Here is a 25,108-nt window from a genome sequence, read left to right on the forward strand (position 1 = left end):
ATATAATTATATGATATAGAGACCTTTGTTGTGTATAATTGTGCTACTTGAAGCAGCTTATTCATGTGTTTAGACACATAATATGTAAGTAATAATAACTAGAAATTGATTCACATGAATCACATCTTATGTTATAAAAATGTATCATTACTTATTATAATTGGTTAAAAAACACTTAATTAATAAATATATATTTTCAATAAATAAGATATTTAGTAGCATTAATAGATATACTATTCATAATATATATGTTTCTTTTCTTGACTTGAATTAGAGTCAACTGGAATTTTAGCTATAAATAATATTGTTAGAACTAGTGAATGTTAGCTAAACCAAAAGAGGTGCTTTTTTATCCTAATAATTATTATATTTTTAGAAAGAAAAAAACTTGGGTGTGTTTAATATAATTATGTTATTTTTTGTTTGAAAATAAAAAACAACAAACATACAAATATATACCAAATTTGACATATTTGATTAGGTGTTGATGAATATAAAAAAAACACAACTTCTTAATTTACTAGTAACTATGATACATTATAAAAAGAATTATTTTGTTGGTGCTAGGTAGAAGTTAAGTTGAAGAAATGGAGAATCTGTAGAGAAAAGTCATGAAAGCCGTTACTTCAATACACAGTCAGTCCTGTGAGTCAAATATTATCAAATGTAAATTATATGTATCCCTGAGTTTTAACGAAATTACATAAAACACTCCTCAATTTTCTACATTTACATGAACCCCTAATTTTTATACTTTCATTACTCATAGTACCAATGTAATTAACTCTATTATCATATGTGGATGTTACTTTTAAGGCGCAGATAATTTTTTATACTCAATTTTATAGGTGGGCCAATGTTGTTCTTTTGGTTCAATTTGACATCACTCCATATTCTTCTCACAAAATAAATAAGAGTTGGTTGGGGAAATAAATTTTGAAAGGAGATAACAAAAGTTTTGAGAGTCATATGTATTTTATTACTCACAAGCCTTCTTTTTATTTTTTACTCGCATTTAGGTACTTAACATATTTTCAAGTTTAATTATATATTAATATATTTTATAATAATCAATATATATAAAATTAATAAATTTATTCATAATAACTTTAGAATTGAAAAACATTTGAGAATTAAGATAAAAGTTGTGTTTTTATTGATATTGAATAGAAGGCAAAACACCTCTATTTATACAACTTACAATGTATTACTTGTACCTTAAGAAACCAGCTACTTAACAAACAAAGCTAACATATCTATCCTAACAGAATTAACTAACTCCCAATGTGATGTGTAAAAAAAGCACTGCTACAATTCTATTCTTCTAGAATGAAAAATAAGCAGAACTAAGACCAACAATGTTGGTTCAACTTGATGCAGTTTAGGCTTGTAGCAGATGCCTTATTCTGATGCATCAAGTCTCTAATTAGACTCTGATCAGATGCAATAGGATTTCAAGCTTCTCTTGTCCAATCTGATCTGGTACCTCATTCATCCAATGTTGCTAATGTTGCCTTGTTCCAATATGGTGCAGAATGTATCAAAAGCTTATGTTCAACTAGGTTGCAATTATGTTGCAATAAGAACAATAGTTAATAATGTCATTATCCCCTCAAGCTGGAGAGTATATATTAATAACTCCCAGCTTAAGGAGTAATTAATGAAACAAAGCAGACTCTAAAGCCTTAGTAAAAAGATCAGCAGCTTGATCTTTAGTGTTGATAGGTAATATATGAAAAAGCTTATTTTGTAACCTTTCATGAACCACATGACAATCAATGTGAATATGTTTGGTTTGTTCATGGAAAACTGATTTGGATGCAATGAATCTAGCTGAATCATTGTCACAATAAAGAAGAACAACCTTAAAATTAGATTGAAGTAGATGATCCATTAGATAACTTAACCACTGAATTTCACAAGAAGCCAAAGCCAATGCACGATACTCAGCCTCGAAGGAAGATCTTGACACGGTATTTTGCTTCTTACATTTCCAAGATACCAAAAAATCACCAAGAAACATGCAATAACCAGAAGTGGATTTTTTGGTATCAGGGCATGTAGCCCAATCTGAGTCACTATAGCCTTTAATTTCAGTAAGTATTATAATGAGGGTGCTTGAATTGGAGAAGAGGATAGAGGTGGGTCATCTACCATTTTTAGAAAAAGACATTAGAAATTTTCTTCAATCTGAAAGTAATGTTGGTAAAGATAATGACGTTTCAGAGGTTCTAAAATTATGCAAAAGTCTAAAAGATAAAGATGATGCATTCCAATATGACTTTAAAATGGATGAAAATAATAAATTGGAGCATATTATTTGGGTATTTGGTGATTCTATTCGAGCATATGAAGCTTTTGGAGATGTAGTTGTCTTTGATACTACATATCGAATTAATTGTTATGATATGCCTCTTGGACTATGGGTCGGAGTTGATAATCATGGGAATTCAATTTTCTTTGGTTGTGTTCTATTGCAAAATGAGAAGATACCTTCCTTCACATGGTTGACAACAACTCTTATGTGGTGCGGCATCATACCAAGCTTGATGGAGGTCGTCTTGTAAGGTTGATATATGAACAAGAATCAATTAATTGTTCCTGCAAAGAATTTTAGTTTTCTAGGATATTGTGTAGACATGCTATTCAGGTGTTATTGAAGAATGATTTTTTTTGCCTTCCGCAAAAATACCTTCCTTCTCGATGGAGAAGAGAAAGTTCATTAATCCCACAATCTAGCCTCGTAATAAATTACAATGATAACTCCTCCACCAAGTTTAGGTCTCTAGCACAATGCCCAAAAGTTAAAACTTCGAAGGCAAAAGATCGAGTTGAAGTGGCTACTAAAGAGTTAGAGAGGGTCATTGATTTGGTAAAAGGCATGTCTGATGAGGTTATAGAACCAAAAATTGATTTGGAACACGATGTTAGAAATGAGGATGAATGTGATATTCAGAATCCCATCACTTCTAAGACAAAAGATCGACCAAAAGGAGGAGTTGAAGTTGCAAAAAAAAAAAAACCGTCGTTGTCATTTTCCTAATTGTGGTGGAACTAATCATGACTCACGAAATTGTCCAAATAAAAGGAAAAAAACACATTATTTATTTCTCAATCTCCTAATAAGTAACTGGAGACTATGCATATTGTCATGTTATAGTGGTATTTATGTTATAATGGTATTGTGTTGTATACTGTGATACAAATGTTCTAATTTAGTATAGTTTATTTGCATCTTAATACTTATGAGTCTTTTATATGTAATTTTTGTCACATTTTATTTTTCTATTTTGACCATGTACTATTATTGTCAAATTCAAGATCAGCTTATGGAAGTGTTAGTCTTTGGCTTCTTGAGATTATTGGTAGTCACAACCCATGTTAATTTTTCTTGAGATTAAGGACCAGGTACGGATATTGTGATGGAGGTAGAAAATTGTAAATGTGAGCAATATTTTTCTTACTATTAGTGCCTAAATCATAGACAAAAGATTTAAGAACACTTACAAGCCAAAAAGTGTGTAAATGTTTAATTAGCTATTGGAATGTTCTTTCAATTTGTGAAATGACTAGAGAAGTATATGAGGTCTATATATGTCAAAAAAATTGTTATAATTCCAGTTGTAGTAATGAAGGAAATGTCATGTAATTTTTGGGGTTTGAAAAACATCTTTGACATGCTTCTAACTAGAGAACTCAAAAAACAAGACAATATGTTAGCACATTCCAACTTAATATGATACTAAACCAGAGTCATAAAATTATGTATTGCTGGGTTTTATTTTAGGAAACTTGTCCATGTTTTTCATTTCTGCAATGTCTTAGAGTACACTTAATGAATCATATATTTCTTTTTTTCGATATTATCACAGTTTCAGGTGATATAACTGCATACATATCATAAAACATCACCAACATTCTTTAACAACCAATGTTTTATCTAAAAAAATAGTTTCATTAACAAAAAGTACTAGATGTGCACATATGACACAAGAAACAAAATAACCAACTCAACTATAATTTCAACAACTCAAGCGACAGATCTAAAGGTTCTACAAGCGGTTGTGTTTTCTGGAGGAGGTGATGGTTGTCTTTGAAGCTGTCAGCGTCGGCTTGGTCGACATTCCACAGGTCGTGGAGGCTCGGTCTGAGAGTTCTGCAGGGTCGTTGGCACTCTTTGTTGCTAACATGATCCTTCATGAAATAGGGTGGACTCATGTTAGCAAACCCCATAATTAAAAACATATGTGTAAATACAATAGTGAAATATCATGTTGTCGAAATATTGAGTGAGACCATATTACAATAGGAAAATGACTATATTGTAGTGTATCGGTCAAAGGTTTAGGTTAATACCTCTAGAGAGACCTTAACCATCCCACAAAAATCACTAAGGTGAACAATAAGAGAAACAATAATCTATAACCTTCAACCTACAAATATATTAAGCTCTATTATTAAATATTAATATGTTATATATATATATATATATATATATATATATGTATGTGTGAGGGTGAAACGAACAAGTATCTGATGTCCTCAAACATGTTCCAAAGTTTGTCCTAAACTAATCACAATATGACACATCAGTTAAAAAATTTAAACATTCATGATTTTGTCTATTTTTGTTTCACTATGATTGGTTTGGTACAGACTTTGAAACATGCTTGAGGACAACTAATCCCCATCCGAGTGAAACATCCTTGAGTAGTCTTAAGCCAAAATCCACACCTTCTCCGTAAGATCATTAATATCGTAATAGGGTAATATAAGAATGTGGCAAGAAAATGAAAATTTTATGTAAATATTATATGCACCATTTTGTACATGATATTAGTTGTAAAGTAAATTTTAAAATCAACAGATCAGTATGTTAGCACATTTGACCAACAATCCAAAAAGTGATAAATTAATAAATTAAGTTATCATTCTACAACAAAATAGACATGACCTAATCTAGGTCCAAAATTACATTATTTCACACTTGGCTGGCCCAAATTTAGAGTTGTAAGTTTTTACTCTATGATATTAATGTTATGATCAAATATTGTGCAAATAAGATTTGGCTCATGCAGTTGTCGATCATGTCTGGATAGTCGACCTAGCTAGATATAAGATGACATTGACAGGACATGACTTAGTCAATAAGTTATGGAACCACAAACATCTGCTACACGGTTGTCACGTCGTCTGAATAACACAAACCTTTACTAAAGGATGGTCACGCCCCTTGAACATCATAGACCCCTTATACATAGCTCAACACGTTGTTTGGACCTTGAGTCACCATTTGCTTTATGATAATGGCATACCTAATATACGACTATGTCAGTTGGGGTAGGCAATAAAATGACCTGGATAAAAGCACTCTATCAACCAGAGTACAGATATATCAAGACCGCTCGATACAGCTAAAACAATCTATGCTTGTATGAGGCATACTTGATAAGACATGATGGATTGCTATGTCAATAACATCTAATATAGACTAATTGATGTTCACATCATCTATAAATAGAAGATACAGAAATTTAAAAAATAATTTAAACATACTGGAAATAATTTATTACATACGAATTATGACAAAACAATGTAGGCACATTTCATAGTAATTTATGACAATAGTCTCCTATAAGTAGAATATCATTTAGCATATACTTGTTTTGGATAACATTTTATATTTAACCACTATTATAATCTATAAGATCATAAATTGAAAAAAAAACATCCAACCTTTTAAAGACATGAATTTTTTTCTTTGTTTATAAAAAAACGTATAAACTTTCCTTAGCCAAAAACTTAGTTTAAAAAAAATCTTTTAACTAAAAATAAATAAAAAACAATCTATATCAAACATAGATTTACTCTTCAAAACCTTATCAAGTATTATCAGTATAAAAATTTATGGACATTCATTATATAATTCACTACTTATTTATATTTTTTTAAAGAATCAATAATAATAAAATATAAATGATACAATGATAGTATATGAAACTCATGCATTGTTAGTGCATATACTCTGTAAAGATTTCCATGTTATCCAATAAGATAGAATGTTATATATAAAATTTTAAATATGAATATGTGATCATTACAAATATCAATATATAACGCGGTTGCAATTATAATTAGTAAGTTATTCATGCATATGCATGAGACAAAAAAAATTGTTACGTAGTTAAGAACACATATATTATCTGTGCATTAGTATGGTTAAAAACACACATGTTACTCTGTGCATTTATATAGTTAAGAATAAAGAATACATATATTACTTGTTCATTCGCATGATTTAAACCCGCTCAAATACATAAGTAAAGTAAATGACAATAATGATGTGAAACTTCCTATTGAATCAAAATTCATGTAATAGTAGCACAAAAAACGTTGAGTACACAAAATAATTGGAGAGTTAAAAATTTAAAACACAAAATATCATTGATCTTCTTAAACATTACAATGTAAACAATGAAAAAATCTAAAATTGTAGGAAGGAGTTTGAACTTTAAACAAATAAATAAACATATTAGCAAGAGTACCAAGAGAAGACAAATACAACTTGTGAAATGAATTTGTTTTATTAAAAGATAGTTTTGAGGGAATCAAAATAAATAAATGGATTGAAATACTATACATTTGATTTTGAGAAAATAAACTAATAAATGATGATTTCATTCAGAAGTAAATACATTTAATATAAATATTAATAATAAATGAATAATCATATTGAAATAATAAACTTATAAATAAGATATTACTATTAAAAGACGTATTAGAAATATGTTATTATCTAGAAAACTAATAATACGTATTATAAATAATTTGTATTAATTTCTTATATATAAGTAATAGATAGATGGTAAAATAGAATAATAACAATAAATGCTAAATAGATTTTGATGAAAAATAAAATTCAAAAGGAAATTTTTAGGAGGTTGAATAAGTTGAAATGTTATAATTTTTTTAATAACTTTTTTAAAATGAGAAACTTTAAAAAATGAAAGATTTTATATGTTTGGGCTGGAAAAGTGACTTAAGTCACATGTATTTTAAGAACAAATTAATGAGGTCATGACACGTGAAAGATAAGATGCATTACACATGATGAAGGTTTTTGGGTGGATCTCCCAAGAGCTAACAAGTGGTGAGTAGCAAAGATCAATGTAATAAAAATTGTACCGTGTTCGCCGGTTTAACCGAAAAACCGGTGAACCGGACCCCTTACCATTATGGTATACTATTGAGACCGATCGCGCAATAGAACCAAAGTAAAATTGTCAATTTTTAATATTACAAGAAAAAATAGATGTAATCAGTGGAGAGGTTATGTGTGCCTATATAGCTTTCTTTTATGAGTTTATGTATTTGTATAGAATATATATTACAAGAAAAGAATAGGTTTAGTGGTATGGAGAAGTTATAAATTTTGGGTGGTGTCACATGAACATTAGTTTTGCTTTTGCCTGAGATTTTTTAATGAATCAAAAAATATAGAAATTTTATTTACCTTGGACTGAATTTTTTTTAAAGTGTAAGGTTTATAGTACAATTAATAATAAATATAAGTATGTTTATCCGGTATAACTGACATGCGGTTTAATTACTAAACCACCAGTTAAACCATTATACCAGTATTTCGACTGGTTTGATAACCGGTACAATATTAATAACATTAACAAAAATTATAATATGGTGATGTGCATTGAACAAGAAGTGTCACTTGAACTAAATAAAGAGTCACGTGATATAATGTGTGAGAGTATATGATAAAAATATGAATATGTTTTAGAGGAAAAAATAGTTGACACTTGTCATAAGCAACATTTTTTTCTTATATATAGGTAATGAGAAAGACTTATGTGAAGACATATGTACATGGAGACAACCAACAGAACATTATCAACCAGTATTGTGAAACCCGAGCCGGACGTCAAACCGGCAGAGGTCCCGTATTAGGTTTAACCGGTTTAAACGGTTAAACCGTCCGGTCTGACCGGGTGATTTCGTACATATTTAATAATTCTTATTTATAAATATATAGTTATATATAAATGTAAAACTTTATATAATTAATAATTATGTATAATTATATTGGAATAATACCTCTTTATCTTTTTTGCAGCGTAGTAAAACAAAATATTAGAACATTGTCCCATTTTATTTTTATTTTTAAGTGAGCTGTCCGGTTTACTTCCTAGGTTAATCTGGTTTAACCGGGTTTAACATGGTTGGCCCGGATTTTTTCCGGTTCAAAGCGGTCCAACTCTCATTCGGTTAAGACGACAAACCAGAGCCGTATTCAAGTCCGGTCAGCGGTCAGACAAGTCGGACCGTCCGGTCCAGTTCTAACAACACTGTTACCAACACATTAAGAATTTAACTTCAATTAAAATTAAGTCATAAATGATAGCATAAAAAAACATAAATACAATTGTCTCTAAATACGATGTGAGGTATGTGTCTCCATGCAAGTTTTTTCTATAGGTAAATAGATAGATGACATCCACATGTGTTGACATTTGTCAATGTCAAAAAAAAAAATTCAACTTAAAGAAAAACACTACCATATACCTTGATTGTATATTTATCTGATCCATGGATATTCCTTATGCAGTTGTTGCATGCCAAAAGCAAACTTAATTTGGAGAAGATTCAGAAATCGATTTGTTGTCCCGAAGTTTATCCCAAACCAATCATAATACGACTTTGGCTATTTTTTTTCTTCTCTTATACTTGGAAAAAGGAGAAGACTACTCAACATTTCTTCCTTGGTACTCTCACTACTCATCTTAACATTCTTTGCTTTCATCTATTTCTACCCATTTTTTTATTTTTATATTTTAATCATCTTTTCTTATTACCTTCTTCTTTCACATCCCTTTCTGGGTTTCTTTACAAACCCCCCTTTGGAATTGACACTGATATCATGAATTTCAGGGTTTTAGGTAATAGCAGAAATAATAGAGAATCAAAATAGGATTTACTCATATATATATATATATATATAAGGATAAAAATTGAAACTTTTTTTGTTAATATCTGCAACAGAAAGAATAGGTACAATGTTACACAAAGTTTTAATATTTTTTGTGTGTTTTCTTAGAATTCTTTTAATATTTCTTGTTCAACAAAACTGTGAGAATTGATAGAAAGGGAAACTGTATCAGATTGATCAAAGAGATAGAGTCTTACGTTTGCGAGTTGAATTTTGTAAGGGATTGAATGAAAATGGAAGACTTCAAAATCATCTCACAAGTGCATTTCATGACAACTATCAAGTGTTTTTTTTTTTCTTTTCTTTTTCCCATCCAAAACCCAACTCGCAAACGAAACTGGGAGTATTAAGTAACTATAACCAATACACTAAATCTTTAACTACTAAACCTATTTTATGATTTCCACACTCAATTGCATCCATAATACAGTTATCTGTTGTCTTTAATGCCTCTTTCCCTTCATAATCATATATATATCATTTCAATTCATTCTGTAATAACCTCAGTTTTTTCAATGGACTGTGATGCTTGTCACTTGAATTTGTTTGTGGCAAAAATATCAGGCGATTTCTAGATTCGTTTCTTTTTTTGGTAAGGAATTAATCCCTTTCGGGTTCGTGGCCGCCCCTCCCAACAAGTGTCGCTCTCAGGAATTGAACCATTGACCTTGGGGATCCAATGAGACCTTACACCACTAGACCAACACCTTTTTGGTTTCTAGATTTGTTTCTGAGTACACGGACAATGTATTATTGTTTATTATAGTTGACCTTTATAAAGAGAGTCCACTTTCCATGTTCTATGAAATATTTGTTATCTTTGGCCTTCCACAAGGAACTATCATGGATACTGTTCCAATGCACATATGGGTTTATTTTTAGCTATCTGTATCGCGTCGAACTTTTCTCGGTTATAATCCAATGCCTTAGTGATGTTGCTAGTTAATCAACTCTTCAATTTGGTGATGTATGATTGCTTATTAAATGTGCTGTTTTTCCTTGTTCTCTTACCGTTGTGTTTTATGGCAACAGGACAAGCTTGCAGATATGAGTGAAAGATTTGGACGAAAGATTCGTGTTTTCGAAACATTAACAGTTTCTCCCTCACCAACTGCTGCAGCAAACAATGGTAATAGCTTCTTAATTTTAACAATATCAAGGCCCTAAGATAAATCTGCATTTAAAATTGTAATTATCGATATTTGTGTATATATAATTTACGTCAAGTATTCTGATTAGATTTACTTTTCTTATGGGTATTTTGGAAGGAGAGGAGACTGATGATTTCTATGAGTTTACTGCTGAAGATTATTACCGACTTTTAGCTACTAAAAAGGAAGGTAATACAGATGCGAATCTTCCAATATGAGCAAAGAGGTTACTCTGTTTCGGTTATGTATCAATGTGGCCTAACTTTCATATGAGCCTAACCTAAGGGATATGCACAATTTTTGAAATTTAACAACTTGAATAAAATAATGAGTGATGATAGATACAAAGTTGCATTGGAATACACTTTGTCCAATTAATAAAATCTTGTGATCTAATATATGGTTCAAAAATGAAGGTTTATGAAAAAAATGACCATTTAGTTAGTGTTCAATAATCCATTTTGTTGCACCTTTAGTAGGCTATAGGTACCACATCTTATTGTATGCATTTATATTTCGAAAGATTATTATTAAAGGATACCATCTTCTTTCACTTTCATAAACTATGTATCTGTATGCAGTCGTATTGCTTTCGTCTGATAATCAATAAATGAAAGGGAGATGTAAAACATAATTAAGTTATGTACTTTTCAAGGGATGCACACATTATATCCCTTTATGATAATGTTATTGAAATATATTAATTATGTACAGATAAGTTATTGAAGACTCGAAAAATCCGAGAAGCAGAAGAGGCAGCTCGTAGGTCAAGAATAACCAAAGTGATTTCTAGCTTCTCTTTCTCTCCTTTAAATCGTGATACCATCCTTCAAGTTTTCACTACTGGTCCATATTGGATATTTTTCTGTTCTTGAAGCATTATAAACTTATCACGAATATTATAATAAATCAGATAATGAAATGTGAACTTATCTTTTCATTTGGTTTGATTTTGTTTGCAGGCTGTGATTAGAGTTCGCTTCCCTGATAATCACACATTGGAGGTTACCTTTCACCCATCTGAAACAATCCAGAGTTTAATTGATTTCCTCACAGAAGTTATTACAAAACCAGAGCAGCCATTTTACATATGTAAGAAATAGCTTATTGATATTCCGCATAATGGTTAAATTTTGTATAATATTTGCTATCGAAGGCTATAATTGCCAGTTATCAATAGCACAATTAAAAGCATGCCAATCGTTTACCATCAGATTAGCATTCCCAATCTTCATCTCCAATATGGATTCTAAGTTTTGAACCACCTTAAAAATGCTTTTGGTATGAACCAAACTTAAACAAATTATACAACAACAACTAAGTCTTTATCGCACTAGGTAGGGTCGGCTACATGAACCGTACAATGCCATAATGCTCTATAACAAGTCATGTTCATTGACAAAGCATTGAACTTAAACAAATTATGTGTACATTTAATTACACAGATACTACTCCACCTAAGAAGCTGATCAAAGACATGTCTCAGGATTTGTATACTGCTGGATTTTGTCCCGGTGCAATTGTGTACTTCTCATACAATGTTCCAAAAGGTGAGTTCATGCCTTCAGAAGAATCATTTTTATAACATGTCTTATTTAGATATATTACAATGGAACTATTATATGATTTACTTCTACATGATCTTGATTCTTGCATGTCTCTCACTTTAGATGACTGGATAGGTACATCTTTTCCGATGCCATATCGTGGTTGCTTTGGTAGCTAGTATTGTATGTTTTGAATCGTAACAGGGCTTGGGCATATTACGTGTATATTTCTGGTAAACTGCTGAAAAGCCAGGTTCATTGAAAATAAGATTTACAAGTGAACACTCCAGAGGAGCAAGAAGTCCAAGTTCTTGAATAGGAATAGAAGAAAGATGAATAGCCACTTAAAATTAGAATAGACTCTAAAGTTACTAACCTCTATCATGCAAGTTCATGAAAAGAATGGAGTTTTCAAGAGAATTTATCTTGAGAGTAAATTGAGAAACAGAGGCTTTGTGGAAAGAAGATAGGCAAAATAATCTCGGAAAAGTCTTAGAAAGAGGAAAAGTACCAACCGTTTGTAAACTATTAAAGGATTGTTTTGGAGAGTTGCTTTTGTTTGTAAACTATTTCGGTAACTAGAGTTGTGCTCATTGTCATATTTAAAAGATTATTTTGGATAATTGCTTTTGTTTGTAAACTATTTCAGTAACTAGTCCTTTGATGAGAGGATTTCATTGTGAAATTTTGAATATTGATCATCATTACAAGGATTTAGTACGCTTCTTGCTAATTGTTAGGCTTTCTAAATATGAACCCCTTCAAATCTTGTTTGATTTTGCAGATGCACTTGGTTTTGTGTATATTGTGAACTGATTTAGGAAACTCAAAATTCAGTTGTAAGTTAATATATTCATTTTCAAATCTATAATACACCACAACCAATGTGTTCTGCTAGTTAAGTAGAGTTACAGTGTCACATGGGCTATGGTAAATTGTTTCAGTGTCACTTGGTTTGGGATTTAGCAATATATTAACCTTTCTTGGTTTTAATGGGATGTTTAGGTGATGGCACTTTGGTTGGGCACAATGGCCCTTACTTATGTGAAGAGGTCATGTCCTTGAAGGGTTTGAATATAGGTAATGATCAAGGTCAGCCATCGTCAGAGCCGGTTCAGTCTGCACCCGAGCCTGTTGAGGCAGCACAACAAAATCCTGCTGTTGAAGAGCGTAAACCGGCTGACAAAAAGCTTGTTAAACCAAGGTGGCTAAAGATGTGATATGACTTTCCCAGAGGTGTAGTGGTGGTTGTTGCAGGACATTTTACCTGTGCTCTCTCTCTATAGAACATGTATGTATAAAATGGTTCATTTTTGTGATTCTTCTCATGACTATAACTTTAAACCTTTCATCATGTTCAAATTTACCATTTATTTTAATATATCCCTATGACACGCCAAAATGAAATAGAAATACATTTGAAATACTAAAAAAGGCGGCACAAGGCTGCCACTTAGCGAGGTATGGGGAGCACAGATATATGCAGTAGGATAATGCAGCTATTTTCGAGATTTGAACCAATGACCTCTTATAGAATTGCAGCAAATACACTCCTTCATCACAAGATGTAGACACAGAGGATAGTGATGTAGATCAGGCCATAGCATGATAGCGACTAGTCATGATTTCAAACCTTCCCCACACTAACAATTAACTTCTATTCAATCTTTGACACTAACAATTAACTTCCACCATAATTTGAGTGATGGGTTATACCTCTGTTTCTGAAGCACTATTCTAGTGGATGATTAGTTATGGTTTGGCCATGTTAACTATCAAACTAGAGGAATCACTCCATGATGTTTGGTCATGTTGATATTATCATCTTGTTGAAATATTTCTTGTGGATAGTTCAAGGTGCTTTCGAGTTTGGAGTCATAAAGTGGTCAAACGGTTAGGGTGGAAGGTTTTAGCGGTGGAGTGATCACTCACTAAAAAATACTAAGATATTAATATTTGGCTGTCAAAACAAAAAGTTGAAGGTGTCTTGAAGTCATTTTAAGGCCTTGAATTTTTCCTTCAAACATCTCTAGTTCTATTACCTTACTTGTTGAAGGACGATCACTAAATTTGTTTTAACTCTATACACCAAAAACATTCGAGTTCTTCGTCTTGCTTGTCATTTCCATCAAAAACATTCCAAAGCTACAGACATCAACCTTATAAGACACTCCTCTAATATTTTTGTTGGGAATGCTCGGAAGATGTTATTATATGAAGTTTCACATCACATATTAGTCAAATAGAGGAGATGACCCAATGTTATATATTAGACTCAAATTCTTTGTTTATAAAGTACACTAATTATAAACACTTCATGAGCATTTGAGATCATGAATATGCTAGAACTTGTAATCATTATTTTTTAATAATATATCTGGGTAACTACTCAATGCTCATGAAACATAGACACAATTCGTCGAACCCATTAACAAATTATTGTTACGATTGTACTAACAATTTTGTAGAAAAATTCTCTAGATCCATGTAACCTAAGTTCCTCTTGCTGTAGTTAAAGGGACAATGCTACCATCTACAGGAAGGACATGATATAGCCTTGTAAGTCCAAAATCTGAAACCTTTGGGATAAGTTGTCATCTAAAAGAATATTATGAGGCTTGATATGAAAGTGCAGAATTTGCATGTCACAACCTTGATGCAAATAAACAATCCCACCAGTTATTATTCCCAGAGACATTTCCAAAAATTATTAGGGAAATGATAAAGAAAGACTTATAGATCAATGATTTTCAATAAATATAATTTATGACACAACATTAAGACATTGTTCAATACTTGCTTCCTTATAAAAAAAATATTGTGGGAATAGTCAATAATGGTTGTTTTTATGATTTGTTAATTCTAAAAAAAATGTCTCTCCTCTACATTTGTGTTGCATTTAAGGCCAAGTGGGACCAGAAATTAAGAATATGAAGAAAATAGATTAGGTGATGATGAATTAGGGGGTTTTTTGGTTTCCCACGGGTATTCTCGTACTGGATGTAATCCTGTCCGAGCCGGGCAGGTACGTGGGGCTAACTTTTCCAGCAGACTTTTTTCTGTTCATAAGACTCAAATCCAAGACATTGCATAAAGAGAATCAAACATGTACCAAACCAATGTACTAAGGTGGTTTGGTAATTAAGAATATATATTGATAGAAACGTTTCTTTATTCCCATTGACATGAATGGGTCCATAAATGGAGATAAGGGCGCATATTCTTTTTGACCAACACTATCTTCCTTGCTTTCAACTTCCATTAATCATTCTCACTTAATCTTAACAATTACAATCTTAAATTTTACACTAGTAGATCAATACATTGTTGATAACTATTTTTTAATTGAGAAATATAATATATTCCATATATAAAAAAAATAGGGGATTACCATTTTGTAACTAGAGCTATTAAATATTTGGTAAGAATTTCAACTCAAGTAACATTAGAATCAAGATATATTTTATGTTATATATTTAAAAATAACAATATTAATATAAGCATAATATTATCTTATGAATATTATGAATTATATTCACGCCTATCCTCTTATAAACATACCAAGTTTAATTTATAAAACCTAGCATATCCCTCTTATATTCAAGTTAAGACAAGTTTATGGATAAAAATTTCACTCCTCTTCAAATATCACATTTTTATTACTTTTAGTTTCAAATTAAGATGAGTTGGTACAAATTTCACACACAATTAAATATCATATTTACTTTTTATCACTTTTTAAGCAAAGTTTTTAATGGGAAAATGGTTAAGATTTAAACTCAAATATGCATATTGCATAGTTTTTATAAGAGAGAAAATGAATCTTTTAAACTTTCTATAATGATAGTAGCTCAACACAAAAATAGAAAGACAGAATTAAGTACAAAATACAAAAAAATAAAATAAAAAACATAATTTAACTATGAAAATTTCTGAAATAAATTGTAATTGCTAATAATGGCAGGGGCATGAAGAGAAATAAGGCAAAGTTAAGGGCCAATTTGAAATTATGGTCACCGCAGCCATCATGCATCATCATTCACCTACTCCATTGAATATTGATGGCAAAGTTTGGATCTTTCTCTCTAAATCTGCAAAATTTTCATCATTGGGTACTTCTCTTTTTCTATTCTTAATTGAATCACCGTTTTCATTTCTTCATTCTCAATTAAGCTCACTTAGGTTTCTCACTTTCTGGGTTTCTCTGTAATTTTAATATATCTTTTTCTCTTTGATTCAAGTATGCATTTTTTTAGTATCTGTGTGCTTGGTTTTGAAGTTTGATTATTGGGTTGATCCATTTTTCTTTTCGTTTTTGTTTTTTCTTTTATGGGTAATTTTACAGCATGAAGATTTGTTGGGCTATATTTTTTATTTTCTTTTCATTGTTGTTTGTTAGTGAGATTTGATTAGCTCATGCCAAGAACTACTGTTACTGTAATTTGAAATTTTACCAACAAGACGTGGTCTAGTAGTGTAAGTTTTGCTAGATCCCCAGAAAGATCAAAAGGTCAGGGTCCGATTCCTGGGAGCGACAGTTGTTGGGAGGGGTAACCACATATCCCGAAAAAGGATTAGTTCCTTACACATAGGGTGAGGGATACCCTTGGTAGTAACAATTTTTTTTTTGGGAAATGATGGTCTGTCTATTGGTGCCATTAGACTAATTGTTTGATTGCCCAAGCAGTTATGTTTATCTCTTTGTGAATTGAAGCGCTTATTCGATAAGTTTTTTTGAAATAAGCTAAAAAGAGTTTATTTTCTTAAGCTTCTCCGGTAAAATTATTGAAATAAAATAAAAGGAGCTTATTGGAAGGTCATAAAAGCTATTTTCATAAACTTATTTTCATGAGCTGTTCTTATAACTTATAAGGCCAAATAAGTTCGAAGTAAACTCTTTCAAACACCCCTTAGTGTCGTTCCTATTGCTTTTTAGGCATCCATATCTTCATTTAGTTTCTGTCGTTAAAATTGTTGTCGGATGTTTGCTTACTTATAACTCATTATTTGATACCAGATACTGAAAACTAGTTCTAGCATTTTAGTGCTGTTAGAGGATGGGGTCAAGTGAATGGCACATTGAGAAAAGATCTATCTCTTCAAATGAGTCACCCATATCAAGAGATCAAGAAAGTCTAGAAAATACATCTGAAAATGGGTCACTGTCAATTGTTGTTCTTGGTGCTTCTGGTGATCTTGCTAAGAAGAAGACATTTCCGGCACTTTTCCACCTATATCGGCAGGTTTGACAGCCTCCAATTTGTAACCATTGTGGATCATTTAGATTAGTGTGTTGGATAAAAGACAGGTTTTATATTGAAGATCACTGAACTTTTAATTTACGAATGAAAAAACCGTAAGGAATGTGTTTCAGATTGTTGTATTCTAATCAAGTGCTGGTTCATTTTTCTTTATCCTATTCATTTCTTCTGCAAGATAGCCTGAGTCAATATTTGTTCCTATTTCATATTTATCTTGGAAGAATACCTGGAACTATCTTTCTAAAATTTGGTGGCTTTATATGCAGGGATTCCTACCATCAGATGAAGTTCGAATTTTTGGCTATGCAAGGACAAAAATCTCTGATGATGAATTGAGAAACCGCTTACATGGGTGAGTTTTTTAAAAAGCAATTGTATTCTTTTTCCCAAGATTCATAAAGTATGTAAAAACTTGAGTATCCACAGAAATCGGTTTCTTTCTGCTACTTCATGATTGTTGATTTGTTTTACGTAAGAAGAGTGCCTTTTTTATTCCAATAATATCATATGACTTATTTGATTGAAAGATTTTATGCTGGCATTTGTACCTTGATTGTTATGCCGTGCCTTTACTTAATGCTTCTTTCATAATTGTTCTATGATATACTTTATGCTATATACATATATACCACCTGTGCTTATTTGACCTGTTTTTTTAAGTATAACAAGTGACAAGAGATTGGTTGTGGGTTGATATGCAGCTATCTTATCAAAGATAAAGACGCTTCCCCGGAGCAGTTGGATGTTGTATCAAAGTTTTTGCATCTGGTTAGCATTGACTGTCCTGTGTAAATTTATTATTTCCTGGAATGCTTTCACTAGGAATACTCTTTTGATGAGTTGAACATTCATTATCTTTCTCCCTTTGTCTTCATTTTAGATCAAATATGTAAGCGGTTCTTATGATTCTGAGGATGGTTTCCGCTTGTTGGATAAAGAGATTTCGGAGCATGAATCTTTGAAAAACAGTGCAGAGGGTTCATCTCGAAGGCTTTTCTATTTTGCACTTCCTCCTTCAGTTTATCCATCTGTTTCCAAGATGATCAAGACTTGTTGTGTGAATAAATGTAAGATTTAATCATCTCTTGTTCTGATATGTAGTTTTTAACATTTAGTTTTAAATGCTTTTACCGTCATTGTTAGCTGTTAGGGAAATAAGAAACCTTGTATGCCTCATCTGAAAATCAGTTGGGAGTAGGGTTGGCAATGAGCTGAGCTGAATCGAGTATGGCTGGGCTCAAGCTCACTCGAAGAAAATTTGATTGACTCAAGCTCAACTCATTAAGAAAATTAGTTCATTCTATTAGCTCAAGCTCGTCTCACTATGAGCTCGTGATCAACTCAACGAGCCATCTTATAACACAAAGATAACCACCAACTTTTCAATTGTCTCCTAACACAAAGAAAAGAGCCATTATAATCTTAGTTAATATTGATTAATTATTTTTTTAATAAGCCAAATGCATTACGAGTAGTACTAGGGATACTCTGCCCAAATAGAATAGGAAATTACAATATATTCATGGCAACTTATCTATACAACCCATTGAGCATAAGCACCAGTCTGAGAACGACACTTGGACTTCCCCTATTAGCAATCAAGCCTTGAACAGCACACAAGCTAGCTTGGCTCATTGGTAGCCCTAGTCTGGAATAATTTTCGGTAAGGCAGTGCAGTTTAGAATCCACTTTAAGCTCTTCTCTCCTTCTTTTAAGTAAAATCTAAAACTTATATTACTTGTCTGTATTCTACTAGATCATTTCCTTAACAATAATACTAGAGCTAAATTGAAGTCATGCTGCATGTCAATATATGTATCTCATATAGCTGCTTCGAGTGGTCGAAGTCATGCTTAGATTTTAGATTCATTACAGTAATACAAGTGGCTGTGTTAGATTTTTGTTTTTATAATAAAAAGAAATATTTTTGAAGTAAACAGTAATTTCTGTCAGATAACACCCACTAAATAGATCTCAGGGTTTCAAATTTCTCCAGTTTCACTTCTTCTAACAACAAATATTTTAACCTTTTTGTAACAAGAACTTGTTAGCTTTTTCCTGATTATTTTTCATGTTATAGTTCTGGCTTATAATCCAGAACATTTAATATTGCTTTTATTGATGATTGCATTTATGTCCGTTCTGTAGCTGATCTTGGTGGGTGGACACGTATTGTTGTTGAGAAGCCTTTTGGTAAGGATCTAAAATCTGCAGAGGAACTCAGTACGCAGATTGGAGAGTTGTTTGATGAACCACAGATTTACCGTATTGATCACTACCTGGGAAAGGAACTAGTGCAGAATATGGTAATAAAATTAAATAATTGTATATTGGCCTGCTTGAGGGTGAGCCTCGGCACAATGATAAAGTTGTTTGCCTTGTGACCTGGAGGTCACGGTTTCAAATCCTGGAAACACCCTCTTCACTTGAGAGGGTATGGCTGCGTACATCTACTCTCACCAGATCCCACTAGTTGTGAGTCTCGTGCAGTGGGCCACCCCGTTTTTATATATTGGCTTGCTTTTTTTTTTGTTCATAAGCTCTGCTTAGTCCTATTTCATTTGACTTATTTTGCCAGTTAGTGCTTCGTTTCGCAAATCGCTTGTTCTTGCCTCTGTGGAACCGCGACAACATTGCTAATGTGCAGGTAAGAGAGTGTGATGTCAAGGTTACATTGGGTTGAGGGTTAAATGAAAGAAGGCACTGTTAGTTGAGCAGGCTTTACAATTCATACTTCATAGTTCATACTGTCTCACACTCTCACCATGTGTGTCAACTTTCCCTTTTTTTTTTCATAGCCATAAATAAAATTTATGCTGTCCGTCTGCTGTTACCTAATTCAGCTACTGCATTACCAAGCATTGAAATGGTGCATTTCCAAACTTTATTTATGACTATTCTTTCGCAGATAGTTTTCAGAGAAGATTTTGGAACTGATGGTCGGGGTGGATATTTTGACCAATATGGGTATGTGAAGTAATATTTCTTAATTACTTTGTTCAACCGAGTTGTCTAATGACAAGTCATGGAAATGGTAAGTTCCAAAATGAAGTGGTATTGACAAAACAAGCCTGTGCATACCCATTTTACTTTGTTGATGATGTTGATTATCAAAATTTTATTTTTATTTCTAAGTATCTATCACTATTTTTTTATTGGTGTATTTGTAATAATTGTCTATTATTAAGATTAGAAAAGCATTATACTTAACTCATTACTTTTATTTGGCAGAATCATTCGAGATATAATTCAAAACCACCTGCTGCAGGTGAGCCCTCCATTTTAGACTGAAATGCTTTCATATATTTGGCATTGCTATCGCCATGCTCTAATGTGAATTGGATACTTCTATCCTATAATCAAACGCAACAATGTTACTGAACATTGATTCCTCTCCAAACATGTACTTTTTCTAAGGGTGTGTTTGATAATATGTGTGATTGTGACTGTGTGTTTATATATATTTGAAGATGTTTTAGAGGAAGATAATAGCATTCGATAAAAAACGAGGTTGCAACATAGGGAACCTTTTTCATTTGAAGTTTTAAATAAATAAAGGCTTGTTGCTTAGTACATTTACGGCAAATTTGGTGGCCAAGATAATGTAGTTCTGATGTAAGAGTAATTTTATCTTATATCATGTCATTATTTGGTCCACCTCAAACACAAGATATGGTAGCATAATACTTACTAATGGTTCATCTTATGCGTATCAAACATGGGATAGGATAAGGGCTTAGTAGGCTTATATCTTACCCCACTCTCTTATCCTCTCTGTCCTTATACAGTTATACTTGCTTGACCATCAAACATATACGTTAAATTTTTAGAAGTTCACCATTTAATTGTTTTTGGTGTGTATTAACAAATAACAGTAAATCATTTTGATTTCTGATTTCTTTTGCATTTGAAGGCTGGAATTGAATTTCAAATCGGCCCCAAGAGTACTTCTAAGTGTGCTTAAATCTCCCTGTAAACAGTTCTTAGAAAAGTTAATACTTCGTTGATTGACTTGAGTATCAAGTAATATTTCTTAATTACTTTGTTCAACCGAGTTGTCTAATGACAAGTCATGGAAATGGTAAGTTCCAAAATGAAGTGGTATTGACAAAACAAGCCTGTGCATACCCATTTTACTTTGTTGATGATGTTGATTATCAAAATTTTATTTTTATTTCTAAGTATCTATCACTATTTTTTTATTGGTGTATTTGTAATAATTGTCTATTATTAAGATTAGAAAAGCATTATACTTAACTCATTACTTTTATTTGGCAGAATCATTCGAGATATAATTCAAAACCACCTGCTGCAGGTGAGCCCTCCATTTTAGACTGAAATGCTTTCATATATTTGGCATTGCTATCGCCATGCTCTAATGTGAATTGGATACTTCTATCCTATAATCAAACGCAACAATGTTACTGAACATTGATTCCTCTCCAAACATGTACTTTTTCTAAGGGTGTGTTTGATAATATGTGTGATTGTGACTGTGTGTTTATATATATTTGAAGATGTTTTAGAGGAAGATAATAGCATTCGATAAAAAACGAGGTTGCAACATAGGGAACCTTTTTCATTTGAAGTTTTAAATAAATAAAGGCTTGTTGCTTAGTACATTTACGGCAAATTTGGTGGCCAAGATAATGTAGTTCTGATGTAAGAGTAATTTTATCTTATATCATGTCATTATTTGGTCCACCTCAAACACAAGATATGGTAGCATAATACTTACTAATGGTTCATCTTATGCGTATCAAACATGGGATAGGATAAGGGCTTAGTAGGCTTATATCTTACCCCACTCTCTTATCCTCTCTGTCCTTATACAGTTATACTTGCTTGACCATCAAACATATACGTTAAATTTTTAGAAGTTCACCATTTAATTGTTTTTGGTGTGTATTAACAAATAACAGTAAATCATTTTGATTTCTGATTTCTTTTGCATTTGAAGGCTGGAATTGAATTTCAAATCGGCCCCAAGAGTACTTCTAAGTGTGCTTAAATCTCCCTGTAAACAGTTCTTAGAAAAGTTAATACTTCGTTGATTGACTTGAGTATCCTTTACAGTAGCAATATCCAGATGTTTACTCGACCTTGTTTTGTCGGACATTGTCAACCTAGTTAGACTTATTAAATAGCCCCGTGATGACTTCATAGCTTTACATCACACCTTTATCGGCTTATTATGTCAAGCTTGTTCATTGTTTTTCTACAATCTCAGGTTTTTTGCTTGGTTGCTATGGAAAAACCTGTTTCTCTCAAACCTGAGCACATTCGGGACGAGAAAGTGAAGGTGTGTCTCTTGTTCAATTTATGTGGAAATTATTACCTATTGCTGTCATTTTATTCGCCCTCTGTAGTCCTGATATGAAGAATAAACGTCAGAACCAATATCCTGGTCTCCATTTTAAAAAATATAAGTTAATTACCATGCATACTCACTACTGTAGTAAAGGGGTATTTTTATTATTGATAACTTGAAACTTTCCATGGTGCACTTTTACGTGGACCTAGAATTTTAGCTTTGAGTTTCAACTTACCTCTATACCACTATGGTTGACATAAAAAATGCAGGTTCTTCAATCAGTACTTCCTATTAAAGATGATGAGGTTGTTCTAGGACAATATGAAGGCTATAGAGATGACCCAACTGTACCTGACAATTCAAACACTCCAACTTTTGCATCGGTTATCTTGCGAGTACACAACGAGAGATGGGAAGGTAAGAGAATAGGCAGCATTCTTTTCCTAGAAAGCAGAAATGCATTGTGGGTTTGGTGGAACTTTCGGAACCTCTAGATTTATGTATGCTAAATGTTTTGGAAATAAATATTATAGTTCATAGCCATTCTTTGGCGCGCATGTGAGTATCGTATTTTGCATTCTCTGCTATACATTCATGTGTCTTTTATCAAAGCAAAACAGAGTTGAGACATTTTCACACGAAGCCTCTCTTCTGTCTCAGGTGTTCCTTTCATAATAAAAGCTGGGAAGGCCCTTGGTGCAAGGAAGGCAGATATACGGGTTCAATTCAAGGATGTTCCTGGTGATATTTTCAAGTGTACGGTAGCAATCCTTTTTGATGCATCCGTAATTCATTGCTTTTATCATGCATATTTTGTTGCTAGCCTATTTTTGCTCAAGTCTTGGTGACAGATATCTTATGATCCAGATTTTTATTTATGCATAAACCTGACTGTAAAGGTATTCTTGTTTAGGTCAAAAGCAGGGAAGAAATGAGTTTGTTATACGCTTGCAACCTCAAGAAGCTATGTATATGAAGCTCACGGTATGTCAGTTATTTTGGTAACCCTTAAAGAGAACAATTGTGCTGCTTGTTTGATATGATTACCTGTCAGTTCCATATGTGTGTCGTGTTATTGGCAATGCAAACTGGGCAAAGTGTCTTTCGGTATCTGAATTAGGACATTCAGTGTTTACATATTGAAAAATGTAAAATAATGGATATTCCCCATGGCATTGTTAATTTGGAATCTATTTTATTGAAGAGTGAAGGCCAACTTTGTTAGTTAATATATGGTTAACTTCTGCGAACTTTTTAACTTATTTTACGGTTATCTCGAGAAAAAAATGTATGTTAAGATCTGGGCATAAAATGCTAAAATAATTCAATGATGTTTCTTAGAGTTGAGACTAACAAGTTCAATGTCTCATGCAGGTCAAGCAACCTGGGCTAGAAATGTCTACAGTGCAAAGTGAACTTGATTTGTCATACATACAACGTTATCAAGGGGTCACCATTCCAGAGGCTTATGAGCGTCTAATTCTTGACACGTATGTTACTTTTTCTACTTCGTGATTACGGAAATTAGTTGTTTCTAAATACAAATATATCAACCAGGGCCTGTTTGTTTGAGTAGCAAGAGCTTGATTCACCTTAAAGGTCTCAAGTTTGAGTCTTGTGAACGAAAAAATAGGCATTGCGACCAGAAGAGCTCTACCCTCTTAAATATTTCTTTCCGGCTCAACTTGAAATAATCGGAGGCCATTATGACCTATGAATACCGAGACTCCGATAGTTTCAGATAAACAAAAATCAATATGCACCAAGGTGGTTAAGACTAAAGAAGAATTAGGATTACATGCATAAGACATTTCAAGACCGAATCATTTTCTGGTTCACTATCCTATTACATAGCAATCATTTGAGTTGTTTGAAAGAAATAGATTAGATTTGAATGAATAGTAATGGTAATTGGAATATGTTTCTTTCAGTATCCGAGGTGACCAGCAGCATTTCGTTCGCAGAGACGAGTTAAAGGTAAGATCTTTAACATGGTTCATAGATTATTGGAACAAGGTCTTGATTCACACAACTTAAAATGTTCTACTTTTTCTCTTATTAGGCATCATGGGAAATTTTCACTCCACTTTTGCACAGAATTGATAAGGGAGAGTTCAAGTCAATTCCTTACGAACCAGGAAGCCGAGGTCCTGCAGAAGCAGATGAATTGCTTGAAAAAGCTGGCTATGTTCAAACCCATGGTTACATTTGGATCCCTCCAACCTTGTAGGATGATCAATGCCATCATAAGCTTAAGCTGTCTGAGGTTTTTTAGTTGCTTATACTCAATAAACTTATCGACGAGATCTCGAATGTTATCGGTTCTGGTACGCAGACCAAATGGTACAATGCAAGCAAAAGTTCCTAGATTTACGGGGATATAGAACGACATATAAGTTATCGTGCTTGCATATCCACCATTTGAGTTTTCAATAATTATTCCGATAATGACATATCCGATTACAAAGTTTTATTCGGGCCTGGAACCGGTTATGTATAGCTTTATAATAAATCCAACACATTGGAACATGACTCAATTCTATGTGGTGTTTATCCAACATTTGAACACATGAGAGTGATTGATATGTTGTGTAATGTGATCTGCACAAACCTGATGTCCCTCTGAATGGAATGATATATGGAATGTTATAGTATTTGTATCTTCGTAAGATATATAATTTGATTATGTCTATAGTCTACCAAAACAAAGATTTTAAAGTAAAATATTGATAAATTTTGAGTAGTTGATACCTCTTATACTTACAATGCACTAAGCAAAACGTTGTCCCTCAAACCTAAATCATAAACATATACACACATATATATATATATAT

General features: G+C 32.4%; 3 protein-coding genes across 6 annotated transcripts in view; all 3 read left to right on the forward strand.

Annotated features, from left to right (window-relative positions):
• LOC109353629 (plant UBX domain-containing protein 1-like) lies at positions 8,672 to 13,112 on the forward strand. The gene is made up of 7 exons (XM_019595963.1): positions 8,672 to 8,777; positions 10,034 to 10,130; positions 10,270 to 10,341; positions 10,867 to 10,934; positions 11,115 to 11,244; positions 11,598 to 11,702; positions 12,705 to 13,112. Exons 2-7 carry the CDS (start codon positions 10,049 to 10,051, stop codon positions 12,917 to 12,919), a joined length of 672 nt encoding a protein of 223 aa, XP_019451508.1. The 5' UTR covers positions 8,672 to 8,777; positions 10,034 to 10,048; the 3' UTR covers positions 12,920 to 13,112.
• Positions 15,698 to 24,922, forward strand: LOC109354773 (glucose-6-phosphate 1-dehydrogenase, cytoplasmic isoform-like). 4 transcript variants are annotated; one of them, XM_019597489.1, is made up of 16 exons: positions 15,698 to 15,811; positions 16,717 to 16,942; positions 17,227 to 17,312; positions 17,662 to 17,728; positions 17,841 to 18,027; positions 19,109 to 19,266; positions 19,539 to 19,607; positions 19,869 to 19,927; positions 21,239 to 21,275; positions 22,191 to 22,262; positions 22,544 to 22,691; positions 22,935 to 23,030; positions 23,188 to 23,258; positions 23,649 to 23,764; positions 24,206 to 24,251; positions 24,337 to 24,922. In XM_019597489.1, the coding sequence occupies exons 2-16, from the start codon at positions 16,757 to 16,759 to the stop codon at positions 24,502 to 24,504; spliced, it is 1,566 nt and encodes a 521-aa protein (XP_019453034.1). In that variant the 5' UTR covers positions 15,698 to 15,811; positions 16,717 to 16,756; the 3' UTR covers positions 24,505 to 24,922. The 4 variants fall into 4 exon arrangements, with proteins under 4 accessions (XP_019453034.1, XP_019453031.1, XP_019453033.1 ...); XM_019597486.1 differs by lacking the exon at positions 21,239 to 21,275 and adding an exon at positions 20,192 to 20,228 and having other exon boundaries at positions 24,337 to 24,816; XM_019597488.1 differs by lacking the exon at positions 21,239 to 21,275 and adding an exon at positions 20,192 to 20,228 and having other exon boundaries at positions 15,712 to 15,811; positions 16,720 to 16,942; positions 24,337 to 24,816.
• The window catches only part of LOC109354774 (54S ribosomal protein L37, mitochondrial-like), a 5,594-nt gene continuing 3,903 nt past the window's right edge, over positions 23,418 to 25,108 (forward strand). The window contains exon 1 of the mRNA XM_019597493.1: positions 23,418 to 23,422. The gene's annotated coding sequence lies outside the window, so the exon portion shown is untranslated. The remainder of the gene's footprint in view (positions 23,423 to 25,108) is intronic.

Source organism: Lupinus angustifolius, chromosome LG08 (assembly GCF_001865875.1).
Source record: "Lupinus angustifolius cultivar Tanjil chromosome LG08, LupAngTanjil_v1.0, whole genome shotgun sequence".
NCBI classification, from domain to species: Eukaryota; Viridiplantae; Streptophyta; class Magnoliopsida; order Fabales; family Fabaceae; genus Lupinus; species Lupinus angustifolius.

What these genes read in the sequence shown, in the direction of transcription:
- LOC109353629 (XM_019595963.1), top strand. Translation starts at nt 10,049, where the DNA reads ATGAGTGAAAGATTTGGACGAAAGATTCGTGTTTTCGAAACATTAACA. An exon ending in AACTGCTGCAGCAAACAATG is followed by an intron (nt 10,131 to 10,269) that starts GTAATAGCTTCT and finishes GTATTTTGGAAG; the next exon opens with GAGAGGAGACTGATGATTTC. An exon ending in AGAGCAGCCATTTTACATAT is followed by an intron (nt 11,245 to 11,597) that starts GTAAGAAATAGC and finishes TTAATTACACAG; the next exon opens with ATACTACTCCACCTAAGAAG.
- LOC109354773 (XM_019597489.1), top strand. Translation starts at nt 16,757, where the DNA reads ATGGGGTCAAGTGAATGGCACATTGAGAAAAGATCTATCTCTTCAAAT. An exon ending in TTGAGAAACCGCTTACATGG is followed by an intron (nt 17,313 to 17,661) that starts GTGAGTTTTTTA and finishes GTTGATATGCAG; the next exon opens with CTATCTTATCAAAGATAAAG. An exon ending in AGGAACTAGTGCAGAATATG is followed by an intron (nt 19,267 to 19,538) that starts GTAATAAAATTA and finishes TTATTTTGCCAG; the next exon opens with TTAGTGCTTCGTTTCGCAAA.